Here is a 14,560-nt window from a genome sequence, read left to right on the forward strand (position 1 = left end):
AAGAATTGAAGCAAAAGGTCCTCGTGTCTCTCTGTTCGGCCATTGCAATCAATGCAATCAATTCCATCTCTGTCACTCTCATTTTCTCTCTGCCCCACACTCTCTTCTAATAATCTCTGTCACTCTCACTCATTTCTCATTGCTCATCTCTTCATCTCTCTTCCTGTAGTTTGAGAAGCTCATTGTGGACGTGCAAGATTGATTTAGAACTGATCAATTATGCAGATGGCGAAAAAAAATGGGTTTCTTCACAAATCATAGTGATGTACATGTAAATTTGTCAGGACCTCATCACTGATGTAGAGCTAATTGGGCTGTTATGAAAAACTCCATCTCATTGACATGCACGTTGTGTGTGGAGAAGAGTGCCAAACAACTCTATGTGATGTTTCTTCTTGCTATATTATGTGGTAAATGAGTAACCGCATCTCCCCTTGTCTTTGTGCATCAGACCTGCTTCCAGGCACGGAGTACGGCATCGGCATCTCTGCCATGAAAGGCAGCAACCAGAGCACACCAGCAACAATGAACGCCAGGACCAGTGAGTGAACTGTTGTTTAAACTCTACTGTAAAAAGCCAGTCATCCACTCATGCATGTAAGACACACCAACAGCAGCAGTGTAGTGTACTAAGTGAACTGCAGCACAGTGTTGTTCTGCAAATCTCAGCCTCACAGCTGGCTATCTAGCCCATTTGTCATTATACATGTACTTCACAGTTCGTGCTATGGGTCAGTGCTCTTGTTCCAACCAGTAAAAGCCGTTTTAGTGAAATTAAGCAAATCAGATTTTGGCAAGACTTGTGCAGTTTTAGAGAGGTGTGTAGCTGTTTTATGTTGCCGGCGTGGGTCAAAGTTCCCATTATAGCATTTTAAAGCTGTAATAATGCATACAATTTTGCTAATGGCCCTCTCTTTACATGAGTACTTGATCAGCTGTTTGAATTTTTATTGGGTTTGAGTTGTTTGGCTGAAAGAAAAAAGGACCTCAATTCACTTGCTCTTTGAAATGTTAGTGAAAGGAGGTGCTTCACTAATCTTTCCCATCACATTGTCTACCCAGAACAGCTGTCCTCCAGTTGCAGTTATTTTAATGGCATGAAGGTGTTTTGCACTTTGCAAAATTATACCTAGGTTTGCCTTACAAGCATGCTCTTTCTACCCCACTATTTTGTGAACTCTCTTTAAACTCTGAAAATGTACTACATCTATCACATCGCTCTCAAATAGCTCAAACACCTCATGTCTGCCCGGCGCACAGCTGTGCTTATGTTAATATAAGTGTGAGTTGAATGTTAGAAGCATCAATAACGAGCTCTTTACTTTTTTTCTGTTCCATGAAAAAAAAAAAGGCTTCTGCCAGAAAAACCAAAGATTAGATGAGAATTTAACTTCGGGATTCACTCAGCAAGTTGGGCTATTGATGCAGGAAATGACAAACATAGCATAACAAAAACAAAAATACAGAATCAGGATCATTAAGTTATTGTAGAGGTCCTTTTGGAAATGAACTTCCTGGAGGCAAGCTATTACATTTTAATCAGTAATGATGATTTTTCTTTGATGTGAGGTTATACAACAGATAAGAGCAGAACAGGAGCTCTGACTAATTTATGAATCAATAGCAACAGCTAAGTTTCTGTTAAAATGTTGAGGCAGATCTCAAAATAAAAATGTGAATTAGTTCATGTTTACATCAGCTCAAATTAAGTGAGAAATCTTATGATGTGACATGCAGCATCTGAGCAGCTCTAGACTTTTAACATAATTTGATATGAATGTCTGTGTGTGTTCTGGTTGAGTGGAAGTTAAGGCATTAGCGCTTTGTACACAGTAATATGAAGGTGCATCAGATCTCGCTGCTTTTACTTACAGTACCTTTATTGCATCTTCCCTACTTGACTGCGCCACTTTTTTAGCTTAGCGTGAACTCTTTTATGTCAATATGATCAATGATCAATTGTGAATCAATTATGGTATATAAATAGTATGAGGCTTGATAAACCTTGGCTTTTTTAGTTGGCTCAGTCAAATTACAGTGAATATACACATAAATACAAAACGATAAATAAAGTTATTACCTGAATTGCAAACAAAATTTTAAAAAAAAATCTACAGATACCTGTTGTTTTGACTCACTTATTTGTGATCAGTTGAAGAACGAATTATTTTCATAATTATGTGTCTTACATCGGGGAAAAGAGTAAGTAGGAAAAATTGTGTCCCATGCAGTTTGTTAGGAGGAAGGAACACTTAATATGCCAATGTAGTAGCCTCTCTTGATGCTGCGGTTTGTTGAAAATATTTCCTAGCACCTGTGCTTTTAACCAACTCATGCTTCTCCTCTGTTAGGTCTGGATGTGCCCATGGATTTAACAGTGACAGCGTCCACAGACAACACCATCACTCTGGTGTGGGGCGTGGTCCAGGGACCCATCGACCACTACAAGGTCACCTACACATCGTCCTCGGGTGTCGCAACTGAGGTGAAGAGCTGAACGGATGAACAGATAACATACAAGTTGCCACACCTTGAAAAGGACCAACAAGGCTGTGACCTTTTTTATTGTGAAGCCATCTGAAAGTATAGAGAAATCCCATTCAGTGTATGTCTGACTACTTCTTCTCGTTCCAGCTGACAGTGCCTAAAGATGTAACCACCACTACGCTCACGGACCTTGAGCCTGGGACTGAGTACACCATCACTGTAGCAGCAAGAAGAGGAAGACAGCAGAGCACTGCAGCCACCATAGACGCCTTCACAGGTAGAGGCAGCCTCAAAGTGTATAGTCACAAGGACCGAGTAGTGATACTTAAGTATCAAAGACATGATTGTGCATTCATAGGAAAGAATCCATAAACTATGCGTTTATTTGTATCTCAAATGATGATCAAATGGGAGCAGTGATGAGATCATTGCCTGAGAAACACCAACAATCCTCATTTTTTTTTCCAGCTGATAAAGTATAAACTTTCCTGAAGAGCATGGTGGTTGCAATGCAGTGTTCTCACTTTGTTCCACTCAATTATCAGACAAAGCTAAAATAAAATTCCCTCCCGGAGTGTTTCCTCTGCTCAGGGTAAAAACATGAAAGATCAGCCTATTACTGCAGAGAACAGAGCCATGGAACAGTTTGAACAACAGTGGCACATAATGAAGCTGAATGGTGAATATAATGAACCAAAGTGTGGCAGCAGGTAAGGCGAGTCACGCTAAAAGAAAATGGAGGACCTTAAAAGATTTTGAAGCAGCAATCAGCCAAGGTAAATTAGTCAAGTCAGCTAATGAGCTTGTTACAAGCGTTCCCTAATTGCACCTCTGTTTTGCATCGACTGGTATTTGTGTTTCTGTTTCTTCTGATGCCTTTTCAACAACGTGTTCTCTCACTTTTCCCATCACACACGCTGCTGTCTGCTTGCTACGTTATCCTCTTTCTCCGAGAATTTCAATCACAGCTTGGTTCTCTTCCCGCCACACTTGTGTCTATCCATCCAGCTATTTGTCAGATTGCCTGTCAATCTGCTTCGGCTCTGTTGGTTTTTGTTATTTTTACAGGGAGCTTGGTGTGATTTTTTTAGTCGCACAAAGCCCGGTGTCAGAATGATGGGCACCCGTTTACCTGCTGTCAGATTTGTCACTCTTTCCTCCCCGCGCTCATCATCATCGCCATCATCACCATCATCATCAGCTTGTTTCTTCTTTACCGAGCGCCATTGTGGCAGTTGTCACCGTCATAACCTTCATCGACATCATCACAGAGATCATCAGCACATTTATCATCTTTTGTTATCTGTGGTTTCCTTCAGTGGCATCACTGCAGCCATCTGGAGAGGAGAGATGACAGGATGATAAAACGACAGATCAAGAGAATCAGAGGAAAAATAATTAATTACCTGTCATCTCCTCATCCACTGTTCACTTGGCCATATTGGCAACATCTGTCTTCCTGTGATCAGGTGAACTCACCATCAGGAAAAAAATAGCCAGGGAATAATCCGGAGTTTGATCTCAAGTTGTAAATCCAAGATTGCCTGTGGGGCGCTGAAGTCTGACCTTCCGTTTGTGTCTTGATCACTGAATATGTACTTTACCACTTGGTGTAAGCAGTTATCTGCAAAATTCACATTATTTATTCATTTATTTATGATTGCAGTCGTACTCTTCATTACTCAGAAAGCAAAAGAGAATTATAAAGTTACCATATGTATTCATTTACATATCATTTTTATGGATTCATTTGTTTGTCTATTCATTTATTCACTCATTCTTATTCTTTCCCAAGCCTTTTAAGCTACATAATGCTAACAGCAGAAAGAGTGAGAAAACCTCTCCGTAAGGAGAAATGCACTTTGTTTTCATTATCTGCAGTGAGAAAAATCCAGGGCTTTATTTCTGTAATAACCCATCCATTACCATTACGTCGTGATTTAGTACTGTATTTCAGCTAAAACTGAAAATGCAACCAAATACAGAAACACTGCAGGGTTAAGAGAGGAAACTGAATCATTCAATCAGAATGTTTAAATAGAGAAAAACAAACTTGAATCAGTGGCCTCAGTAAATGTATGAGTCACCGTGTGTGCAGCTCAGTTCATCAATTTTACTCTGATGCCTGGAAATGTTTTTGTCATGTGTGCAATTTGTTCTCAGGGCCACGGCCACCATACAAACAACATCATCAGATGTTTTTCATGTACCTGTAGACCTACAGATCCTCTAGAACCACTAAAGACAGATACAAACCTGTTTTTCTAGGCCAAGTATTTCTTCTCATGACTACTACACTGACCTTGATCTCTTAAAGTTCCCTTTTCAAGGGATTGTCTTCTGTGCTTCAAATCACAAAAGTGACATGACAGTTAAATCAATGAAACATGACTCATCTGTAACACCTATGTCACTGCCTTTTGCTGCTTGCCTACTGGCTTTTGAATCACTAAGATCTCTGCAAAAGGACTGTCATTATTATCATCACTACCACCACTACAGCCATCACATTACACCACACCAACAGTTACATCTTCCTCTCTGTAATTTTAATCCGTAAAGCTTCCAAGTAGAGTTTTAGATCTCTCTTGGTGTTGTGCAAAGTTTGGACGAGTGTTTCCTTGTGTTGTTGTTTGTATCACATTTATCTTTTGCCAGCTTTACGCACAAGGATACACATGAACGCCACTAGCATGGGGTTTACGCAACACAGACTTCTGCTGACTGCACAGTGCACTGGTGAAGAATAATAAAAGGTAGAGAGTCGCCAGTAAGAGAAGAGAGCAACAATGAAAGCGATTGCAGGTTTCAAATGATGACAGATTACAGAGAAAATTTGTTTAATCTTGAGATTTCAGAAAAGAAGAAACCAAAGTTGCATCATGCTACCGGATATTTATACATCAGCACATGGCTAATTGAATGAAAGTCTTCTTCCATTTTCCGCTGTGTCATCGGCTGCACTTGTTCATATTCATCACATCATCTCCCATCTTGGTCGTTCTGACAACAGCATCTGTTATCATCACCATGTCTCCCGTTTTCTTATTGTCAACAGTCCCATCACATCTTCATCTTTATGGAGGACGGACTCATTAGTTTCTCTTTTTCTATCAAATCATTACTTCCACATGATCGTGGTCCATTCTGTCTATCACCAGCCCCATCACCATTACATCCAAGGCTAATTCACTCAACTGCGCTATTAACTCTCCTTCACTTCATCCATGGACTCCATCAATCCATCACTTAGCTTCTTGTCTGTCATCTTCATAATGATGACAGCCATTTTTTTTTTCTTTTCTTCGCTATTTTCCGGCTTTATTCTTGTTCTTTGGAAAAAAAGAAAAGAAAAAAGAACTCCTGCCAATTACCTCTGGATCCTCCATTCCTCCAGGAATCAGACCCGTAACCCACCTCTACTTGTCAGAGGTGACTTCAGACTCTGTGTTGGTGGCGTGGAGCGCTCCAGCACCGCCCGCCGACCTCTTCATCCTGAGCTACAGCTCTGCCGACGGGACCGACACATCAAAGGTTACACTGGACGGCTCCAAGACGAGGTCACTGGTCCAGGGGCTGCTGCCGTCCACTCCGTACACCATCAGTCTAATCACAATTCAGGGGGATGCTACCTCTGAGCCTATTACAGCATCACTCACTACAGGTGAGCTGCTTGATTTCATGAAGGCGTGCATGAGCAGCATAGTAAAGGTTTGTGGCTTTGTCTGAGGTCTGAAAACCTGCAGTGTGTTCCCTTGTCCATAGTACTTTTACATTTTGCTAATTGTTGGGTTTATAAACTATTAATACTAACAAAAGAGTGAAAAGTGGCCATTTCAGTTTTTTAAATACTGATGATAAGTCTTTGAATCAGTGATTTTGCTCAGGCATCACTACAGAATTTAAAGATATTCAATTTACAACCATTTATATAAAAAAAGTAGCTAATCCTCACATCAGAGAGGATTTTTAATTGACTAATTCCTTCCACATTTATGAATGGTTTGCGCTGTTGGGGTTTATTGATACAGGTTGTGCTGGAATTTCCCAATTCCCATTTAGAGTAAAGAGAAACTGAGGTCGGGAGGTTGAAAGAGGATTTCTTTGAAAGGAAAGTGTTGAATTAGCACATGTGAGGAGAGTAAAGGGAGAAAAGGAAAGAGGAGAAAATCTGCGTGAGAAATGGAAATACAAAGTGATTTTAAATTTAATACATATTCACAGAAATGCTGTTTGAGCATTTCATTTGCACAGAGCCACAGCAGAATGAGTTTTGTAATTAGATGTCTGCCTTAAAGGTTTTTTTTTTCATTTCCTTATTTTTTCTTTGTCTTCGTCTTAGAGACGTACTGTAGCACCACAAATCCTAGTTTGTTTTGTTCTTTGTGGTATCAGATGACTGAGTTTTGCTAAACTCAGATATGAAACTTGAGTCAATAGCCAGTCTGAATAGAAATCCAGTGTTGAGCCTAAATGCAAACAGACTATTTGAAGGGTGGAGAGAGTATTTGAGAAACTGCAGTTAAATGGCCAGTCTAATAAAGGAAAGGATTCAGAGAGAGGAGAGAGCGGGGAAGGACAGGTGCAATGTGACATGAGGGTTCAGATTATAAATCTCAATTTTCTGCCTCTGCTTTGTACCAAGTCCAGTTTCTATCTTGACAGTAACAATGAATCTTTTTTGTCTTCCATTTCTTTTATCTCCTCCTACAGTTTGTCGATCATTTCTCTCTGTTCCTTTTAATGAAAATGTTTAATTCACACTGCAGCACAAAAATCCTTCACAACCTTCTCCTTGTTTCTTAATAAGTTATGAAGTATGACTGTTCAATTTTTCATTAACTGGCTTATTGTGTCAAAAGGAGTCTCAGAAACAATTCTTTTGATTACGAGTGTGTTGTTCTCATCTGGGAAGACGCCGAATAAGAAGAGGGTCAGAATTTTAACCTTCAAGAGAGAGAGAGAGACAATGGGCAAAACACAACAGAGAATTTGAGTTTGTTTTTTTTCCAGAAAGAAGGACAAAAGAGGAATCGTTAAAAGGGAAAGCTAAGAGTGGGCTGGAGACAAACAGTGAAAAGAAGGAAGTCAGCATTTAACAATGGAGATGTTAACTCTGCGCCAGAGACACTGCATGCTGTCATCGTTTTTTTGTGCCAGGGTCATGTAAAACCTTGGCAGCTAAGAGTATCCTCCCTCCTTCCTTCTCTCTCTCTCTTACTCTCTCTTTACATTCACCCACACATGATGATAAGCAGATTTCAAGGGTGAAATTGAATAGGGGTTTTGAGACTGACGTACTGCCTTTACAGTGCGGTAATTTTGGTGCCCCACGGTGATCTGTGTGTCAGTGTGAGCACTGATGAACGGCTGCACTCTGCTGCTCCTCGTATAATTAGTTGTGCTTTTACAGTAGCAACATTTACAGCTTTTCTCAAAAGTGTTAACAACAGTTGTAGTTGGCGAGCTGGTTCACATTGCTGTGAATCGTCACTCAGCTGTGTTAAGGGAGTCTTAATGTGATTGAACCAGAGGGCCACATTCATTTATTAGCTTACACAGTGCAAATTGAATTGCGATCTTCCACAGGGATACAGTCAACAGGAGTTAGATACATCTGACAGAATAATTCAGTCACCTTCAGGAAGCTCCATCAGAGATGATAATTTGTCACGGTGACACCTTTGCCAAAGCAAATAGAATAAGTGAGAGACTGTATGCATAAATGAATAATTACAATTTAAATAAGTGTTATTGGTTTCATACAAGTGGAATTCAAATTAGCTAAAAGCCAATAGTTAAAAACTGACCCAACAGTCATTATTATGTTAGATTTTTTTCAAAGCAGGAATGAGAGTGCAGTGTACTGTAGGTGGCTTAGAAGTTTCTCCCCTTATCCATAACAAGACATAGAAACAAGCTTTCTCTCTCCCTCCATCTTTTTCTTTTCCCCTCTTTAACTTTCGTTACCTTGTATTTCTTTCTGTACTTGCTCAAAACTTGCTAAGAAATTGTTTGCTGACATTGTTTTCACCATAACCTTTTTCCATGGCAGCTCAACCGTCTCAGGAGACACATGAAACAAATTGTTGGGGGTGGGGAGGTTTCCACTGTGTAAACCAGGCTCACTTTCAATGCTAATGCCGGCCATTTTGTTCTTTATCTTTTGATAGGTGTTTTTTTTCTTTCTTTCTTTTTTTTAAAGACACATTTGCATTAAAAGTGCATGTGCTTCCACAGACCAAGGACAGGTCTGTTTATGTAAATGTAATGAGAAGATTAAAAATGACCCTTATGAGGATTACTGAAATACGTGAGCTTTCAAGGGCACTGTTTCTTTTAGATGTTTATGTAAATGCCTGAACTTACTTAATAATAAACCAGATAATGTGTTCCAATTGTACATCGGGGATCAAAACAGTCTGATTGATTTATGAGATCGCCCTTTTAGAAGACTCACACTCTCATATTGCCTATAATTCACCTTTTTGACCACATGTTTTTCAATGTTAACCCATTTCTAGGCATGGACCCACCAAAAGAGATGATGGTGTCAGATGTGACGGAGGACTCAGTAACTATCTCCTGGATCAAACCACTGGCTCCATTTGAATACTATAAGCTTTCCTATCAGTCAGCCAGAGGTAAAGAATAATATTCAGTCTAATGTTTATCTTCAGTGTTGTTAATAACAAGTTGCTATTATATTAACTTATAAATGGCACACACAGTAGCTACTCCTTGTTACAGCTAAATGAACATGGCATTTCGTACTGTATGACATACCAGGTCTCTCCAATGGACGATATTTTGTAGCAGAGCACCCCGCGACACACCCTGTTATACCTAATTAATTCTAACATTTTATCAGTAGAATTTAATTGAGTTTTTAATTAAAATTCTACATTGATTAAAAATGTAGTCTGTGATGCAAAACGTACACCAGCAGGCTAAGCAATAAACCCCGTACATGAAGACCTGTGATGTTCTGATGTTAGTCCTCGCTCTCTCTCTCTCTCTCTCTCTCTCTCTCTCTCTCTGGTGTCTCCTGCAGGTCGAGTGGACAGCGTGGTGATTGATAGCGATGTGACAAACTTCACCTTGTCCAGTCTGTTTCCCGCTACAGAATATGAGATCAGTCTCATCGCCGTCCGAGGGAGTCAGGAGAGCAAAGTGGTCACCACCTCCGTCTTCACAGGTGGGAGCTCACAGTAAAACTTTTATTAAAACATGGTGTTTAATTACTTTTTCAATTAACTGATTCATTGTTTGGTTGGTAAGATATGAAAAAAAAATTGAACAGATGTAATTTCCTCCAAGCCCACAGGATTACAGCAGTTGGTTGTTTTGAGTCACCAACAGTCCAAAACCTAAACCTCTTTAATTTACAGTTGTGTAGGACAAGGGAAAAACAGCAAATAATCTGTTTTTTTTGGGAGGCTGCCTGCTTCAGGGTTTCCTTGTTTAGTTCCTTGCTGTAAACACATCCCCTGAAAGGCCAAGACAGACATTGTTATATTTTATGTACTGCTCTGCCCTTGTAAAATGAAGGGCTACATTGTATTAAAACCATACTTCTCACTGCTCTTTCCTACAGCTCACTACTACTCACACTAAACGCTCCTGTTTGCCATGTAAAATGAATGAAGAATTGCTTCTCCTCTGCTAGACTTTCACACCAATTGTTCTTCCCACAGCGACACACAACAGCTTGGTGCCGGGAGATTTGTATTAAAAGGAGAAACAGACAGGCACCCACACACTCACACACAGATATCAGACAAAATCTAAGGTTACAGCTGACATTGCAGGAGGTACAATCTTTCTGCTGCGATAGATGAAACTGTCCATTCTGTGACCCAGTAATTGGTAACCTACTCCCAACTCCATCTCACCCTCCTCTATCTGTCTTTCCTTCCTTGCTTATCTCTGTATCCTTTTTCCTCACTTCTACAAAATTATGCCTCTCTCACTTCTCCTCCTTCTCCTGTTCTCCATCTTTCTGTCCCCTCTCTCTTTCCTCTGTGCTTCATCCTTCCCCCCCCCCCCCCCCCCCCCCGTCTTATCAATCCATCACTGTTGGTGAGAACCTGCTTTCAGACTCGTAACTTAGCACTGAATCTAAAGTTAGGAAAACATAAAACCTCTCTTGCACACACGCATGTAAATATGAGACACCGCTCCTCTCTGTAAGAGAACTCCACTAACCTAAGATTAACACAGCCTCCCAGTGCTGTATGCATAATCTTCACTGTGTGTATGAGTGTGTGTGAGTGTGTGTGTGTATGGGTGCGAGGGAGCTGAGGAGAGCGCAGAAAAGGAGTGAGAGGAGGAGAGCAGAAGGTGTGTTTGCATGCCAATGAGAGCAGCAGCCAGCAGGTTCAAGAATGCAGTGAGATAGAAGAAGCTAAAAGAGACTGTTTCACTTACTTTCTCTCTCTCTCTCTCATCTCTTTCTTTATCATCAGCTCCCTTCCCTCACACTCCCCATGTACTTACAATGAAGAGAGCCGTTGAGGCTGTAATAGCCTGAAAAAAACATAACTCCAAAGTCAAGCTTGTTAGGAATGGTAAATAACGTTTTCCTCATTGCACAATGCCCAACCAGGAACATTTTAATAATGCCTTCAACAACAATACATAAACAGGGGATTGGAAGAGTAATCCAACATTGCCTGGCCAAGTATGTAATGACTTGAATTGCTGCTTCTCTCGCTTCTGTAATCAATTATTGTCAGAGGGGCAAAAAAAAATGAAAAAGCAACGAGCCATATTTTATTTTGCCGACACAGCAGGTGCTACTAATCTGAGATGAATTTGAGAGAACTGACATTAAATGGAGCGTGTGAAGGCCTGTTTAAGATCTAAAGTCAGTGCTCATTACTAAAGTGTCAGGACCCTTAGTAAAGTATCAATCTCCCCAAAACTAATGGTTGAAGAAAGACTATTAAAGTCCTCCTTGCTTGTGCAATTTTTTTTTTACAGATATTTCATAAACAATGCTTTGTTAAAATATACAATAAAGTCACAGTCGATACTGAAAGGTGAAATGATAGAGAAATTAATGATGAGTTGAGAGATGAGAGTTGCAAACGAAAAGATGTAAAATAGAGGCTGAGAGTAAGAGAGGCAATTCATGTAAAAGTCTAAAAGAAGAAGAAAAGGAGCCTGGTTTTCATCTGGGGAAAACCTTCCCAGAAACCAGTGAGGCTTGTAAAGTTGGACATGTCTTTGGTGTACAGCAGCCTGCACTTTTCAGGGCCCCATTCTTCCAGCCCAGTTACATGTGTCACAGTCTCAGCACGACATTTCCGCTCAAGTGCTATCACTTACCATACAATCAATTAGAGGTGGAACACCCCATCATTTAAACCAAGTGGTTCATTATTTTTCATTCACACTTAAAAAATAATGACACAGAAAATAGTAGTTATTCACAGATGGGGAACAAGTCGGCAAATAACTGCCAAGAATAACTCTGAACAAAAAGATTATAATATAGTCACACACTTCAGAGCAGACTGCTATGCTGATGTTACACTTATGATCACTCTCTGTGAAACTTCATGAGGACCGTTTGCTTAAAGCCCCTGTACGGAGCTTTTAACTGGATAGGCAAAAGTCTCTGGTTTCTGCTGATGTGTCTCTGTTACCTACAACAGCAAATGAGCCCATCAGTGTGAAGATACGCTATTTCTAAGTAGTCTAATTCTATGCTTCTGGAAGGCATGGTCGGGTCGGACCACTGACAAAACGATACGAATAGATACATTACGCTGCAAAAAAAAAAGCAAGCCCTGTCTTCTTCCCAACGTTTCCAAAACAAATCTACACGCGCCGGCCAGATAAACATATTCATGACAGTGGGAAATGCAGTCTTCATTCCAGCAAAACACCACCGCTTTCGTCCACAGGGGCCGCCAAAATCAACACTAAATGAAAAGTCTGTATACAGGGGCTTTAATGTATACGGTTTGGATGCTAAATGGCACAAAACAAATAAGTAGTCAATACTTTCAGATTGGGTGTAATGATAGATCACATCTCACTTTTCAAAACGATTGATTAGTAAACATATTAAAGCAGAAGTGAGTGATATATTTGTGTTAATATAAGTCTTAAATAGTTATATCTTCCGACAGCAATCACTTACATAGAGTGTTTGGACTGAAACACGGGTCTCTCAGTCCCTCTGCTCTGCTCTGAGCCGAAGAGAAAACATTTATCGTATCCTACAGTTTTTATCCAATGAGGAGAGAGAACGGCATGCAGGGCTGTGTGTGCAGCCAAGGAACGCCGTGAATGTGGCGACGTAGGGACGAGGACTGTTATGGTGCGTTCAAGGAAACTCGTATTTTTCCGACCGTGAAGTGGTACCAGTTCGATCTGGTACGAGTTCACCGGTCGGAAGTTACGAGTGGCCGTTATAGTGACTTTCACCGGTAAAACAGGTCGGAAAAACACGAGTGGGTTGCCTGAAACGCTACAAAGTCGTAAGTTGTGACTTGAAGCTGTAATTTACGATTTCAAAAGCCTGCCTGGAACGCAGCATTGGCGAAAACGACCGGACCACTTACTTCTGCTTTAAGTTTCCACACAGATTACAGTGAGAATCTAAATTCAGCTCTGAAAAACCCTCCCTGCTACAACAGTGGGGCTCAGGCTCAGCTGGTGCAGCAGTCACAAATATTTGCACGGCTTTAGTCTGCCCCACATGAGTTTTTATTTTGTTCCACAATCGCATCCAGTGTAGCTGTGAGGTTAATGTGGATGACACACTCACACACTGATAACCAGCTTTTTTTTTTGTACAGTGATGCAGTGCAGCTTCTGCAGTAATGAGAGTGGATGCAGAGATACACTGGGGAGTAAACCGGCCTAGTGTGTCTTACTAACTGTACTGTCTGCTGCAGTCTGCTCTACATAATGACCACAGACAGAACACAAAGCAGACTTCACAGCCAACTATCACAGCTGGGTTGTCCCTTTTCAACCCAGTTTAAAGTTTTCCTAATGTATTTCATAGCACATCAACAGTAAAACATAAAATCCCCCATGATTACAACAGCCCCCTCGACCAACTGTCTCCAATAAAATCACAGGCACAATCAAAGCAGGTTTATTAACTGTATCAGCACTGATTTTATGTGTGAGCTGAACTATCACATAAGATGTTGGTGTTGACTTGTAAACTAGCGTCTATACAGAGGGAGATCCACTCTTTTTCGAAGTAAGTGAGGATTGTGTTTCATTAAGGTTCACAAAGACAAACACAGGCTCTTGGTCAATAAAGAGTCATTTAATCCAGCCTGGTACATTGTACAGTAGCTAGTTAGCAGCTTAGTACTGGCCAGCAGCTAAAGTGAGACAAGACTAAATGATAGTCAGAATCAGTCAGGATCATACTGTATAATCTTATATAACACAATCATTATATTCTGTAATCTGTTACCTAACATCAGTTTAGTATCTTAAAACTGAAAGGGTTCACCATTGTCATTATTTGGTGATTCCTGATTCCCTCAACTTGATTTGTCAAACTGGAAATCAAACTGATTTCCATGATGTCTGACACCACAGTCCCTTAGTAAGTAGACAACTTTATAATAGCTGCCACTAATTTTATTATGAATAAGTAATTTTAAGCATCATAGTAATGAAGCTATTATCATTAATGTGAGCTGCTGCCGTTTTCTTGATACAAATGAATAATGAATACAATTCGTAGAATTTGTCCTCAAGCACAATCATGATTAAAATATTTGCTGGTGAAACTAAGTCCTGTATTCACAAATAAAACTCACAAATTCAGGCGTATCTAAAATAACCTGTCTTAATTCTCATGTAACTGTAAAATTATGTTTTGTACTTGCCCGGGTGTATAGTTGGTCTCTGGAAACGTACGCCATTAGAGCCTCTCTCAGACAACACTGGCTCAGACGGGGCGTAGCGCTTTTGACGCGCTTCTCTTCAGAGCTCTCGATTCTTTGTTGTCAGGTTTTACAGCTTTGAGTGGACAAGTGGAAGGATCATAACCAGTGTTTGTGCATGTTTTATTGTGTTATTGACACTT

General features: G+C 40.3%; 1 protein-coding gene across 1 annotated transcript in view; it reads left to right on the plus strand.

Annotated features, from left to right (window-relative positions):
* The window catches only part of tnr (tenascin R (restrictin, janusin)), a gene marked incomplete at both ends in the record, with an annotated part of 67,727 nt that overhangs the window by 20,763 nt on the left and 32,404 nt on the right, over positions 1-14,560 (plus strand). Inside the window, 6 exons of the mRNA XM_083991913.1 lie at positions 452-541; positions 2,352-2,485; positions 2,635-2,764; positions 5,885-6,151; positions 9,012-9,131; positions 9,542-9,685. Of these exons, the coding sequence (XP_083848039.1) occupies positions 452-541; positions 2,352-2,485; positions 2,635-2,764; positions 5,885-6,151; positions 9,012-9,131; positions 9,542-9,685 (885 nt within the window). The remainder of the gene's footprint in view (positions 1-451; positions 542-2,351; positions 2,486-2,634; positions 2,765-5,884; positions 6,152-9,011; positions 9,132-9,541; positions 9,686-14,560) is intronic.

Source organism: Trachurus trachurus (assembly GCF_905171665.1).
Source record: "Trachurus trachurus genome assembly, chromosome: 17".
Taxonomy (NCBI): domain Eukaryota; kingdom Metazoa; phylum Chordata; class Actinopteri; order Carangiformes; family Carangidae; genus Trachurus; species Trachurus trachurus.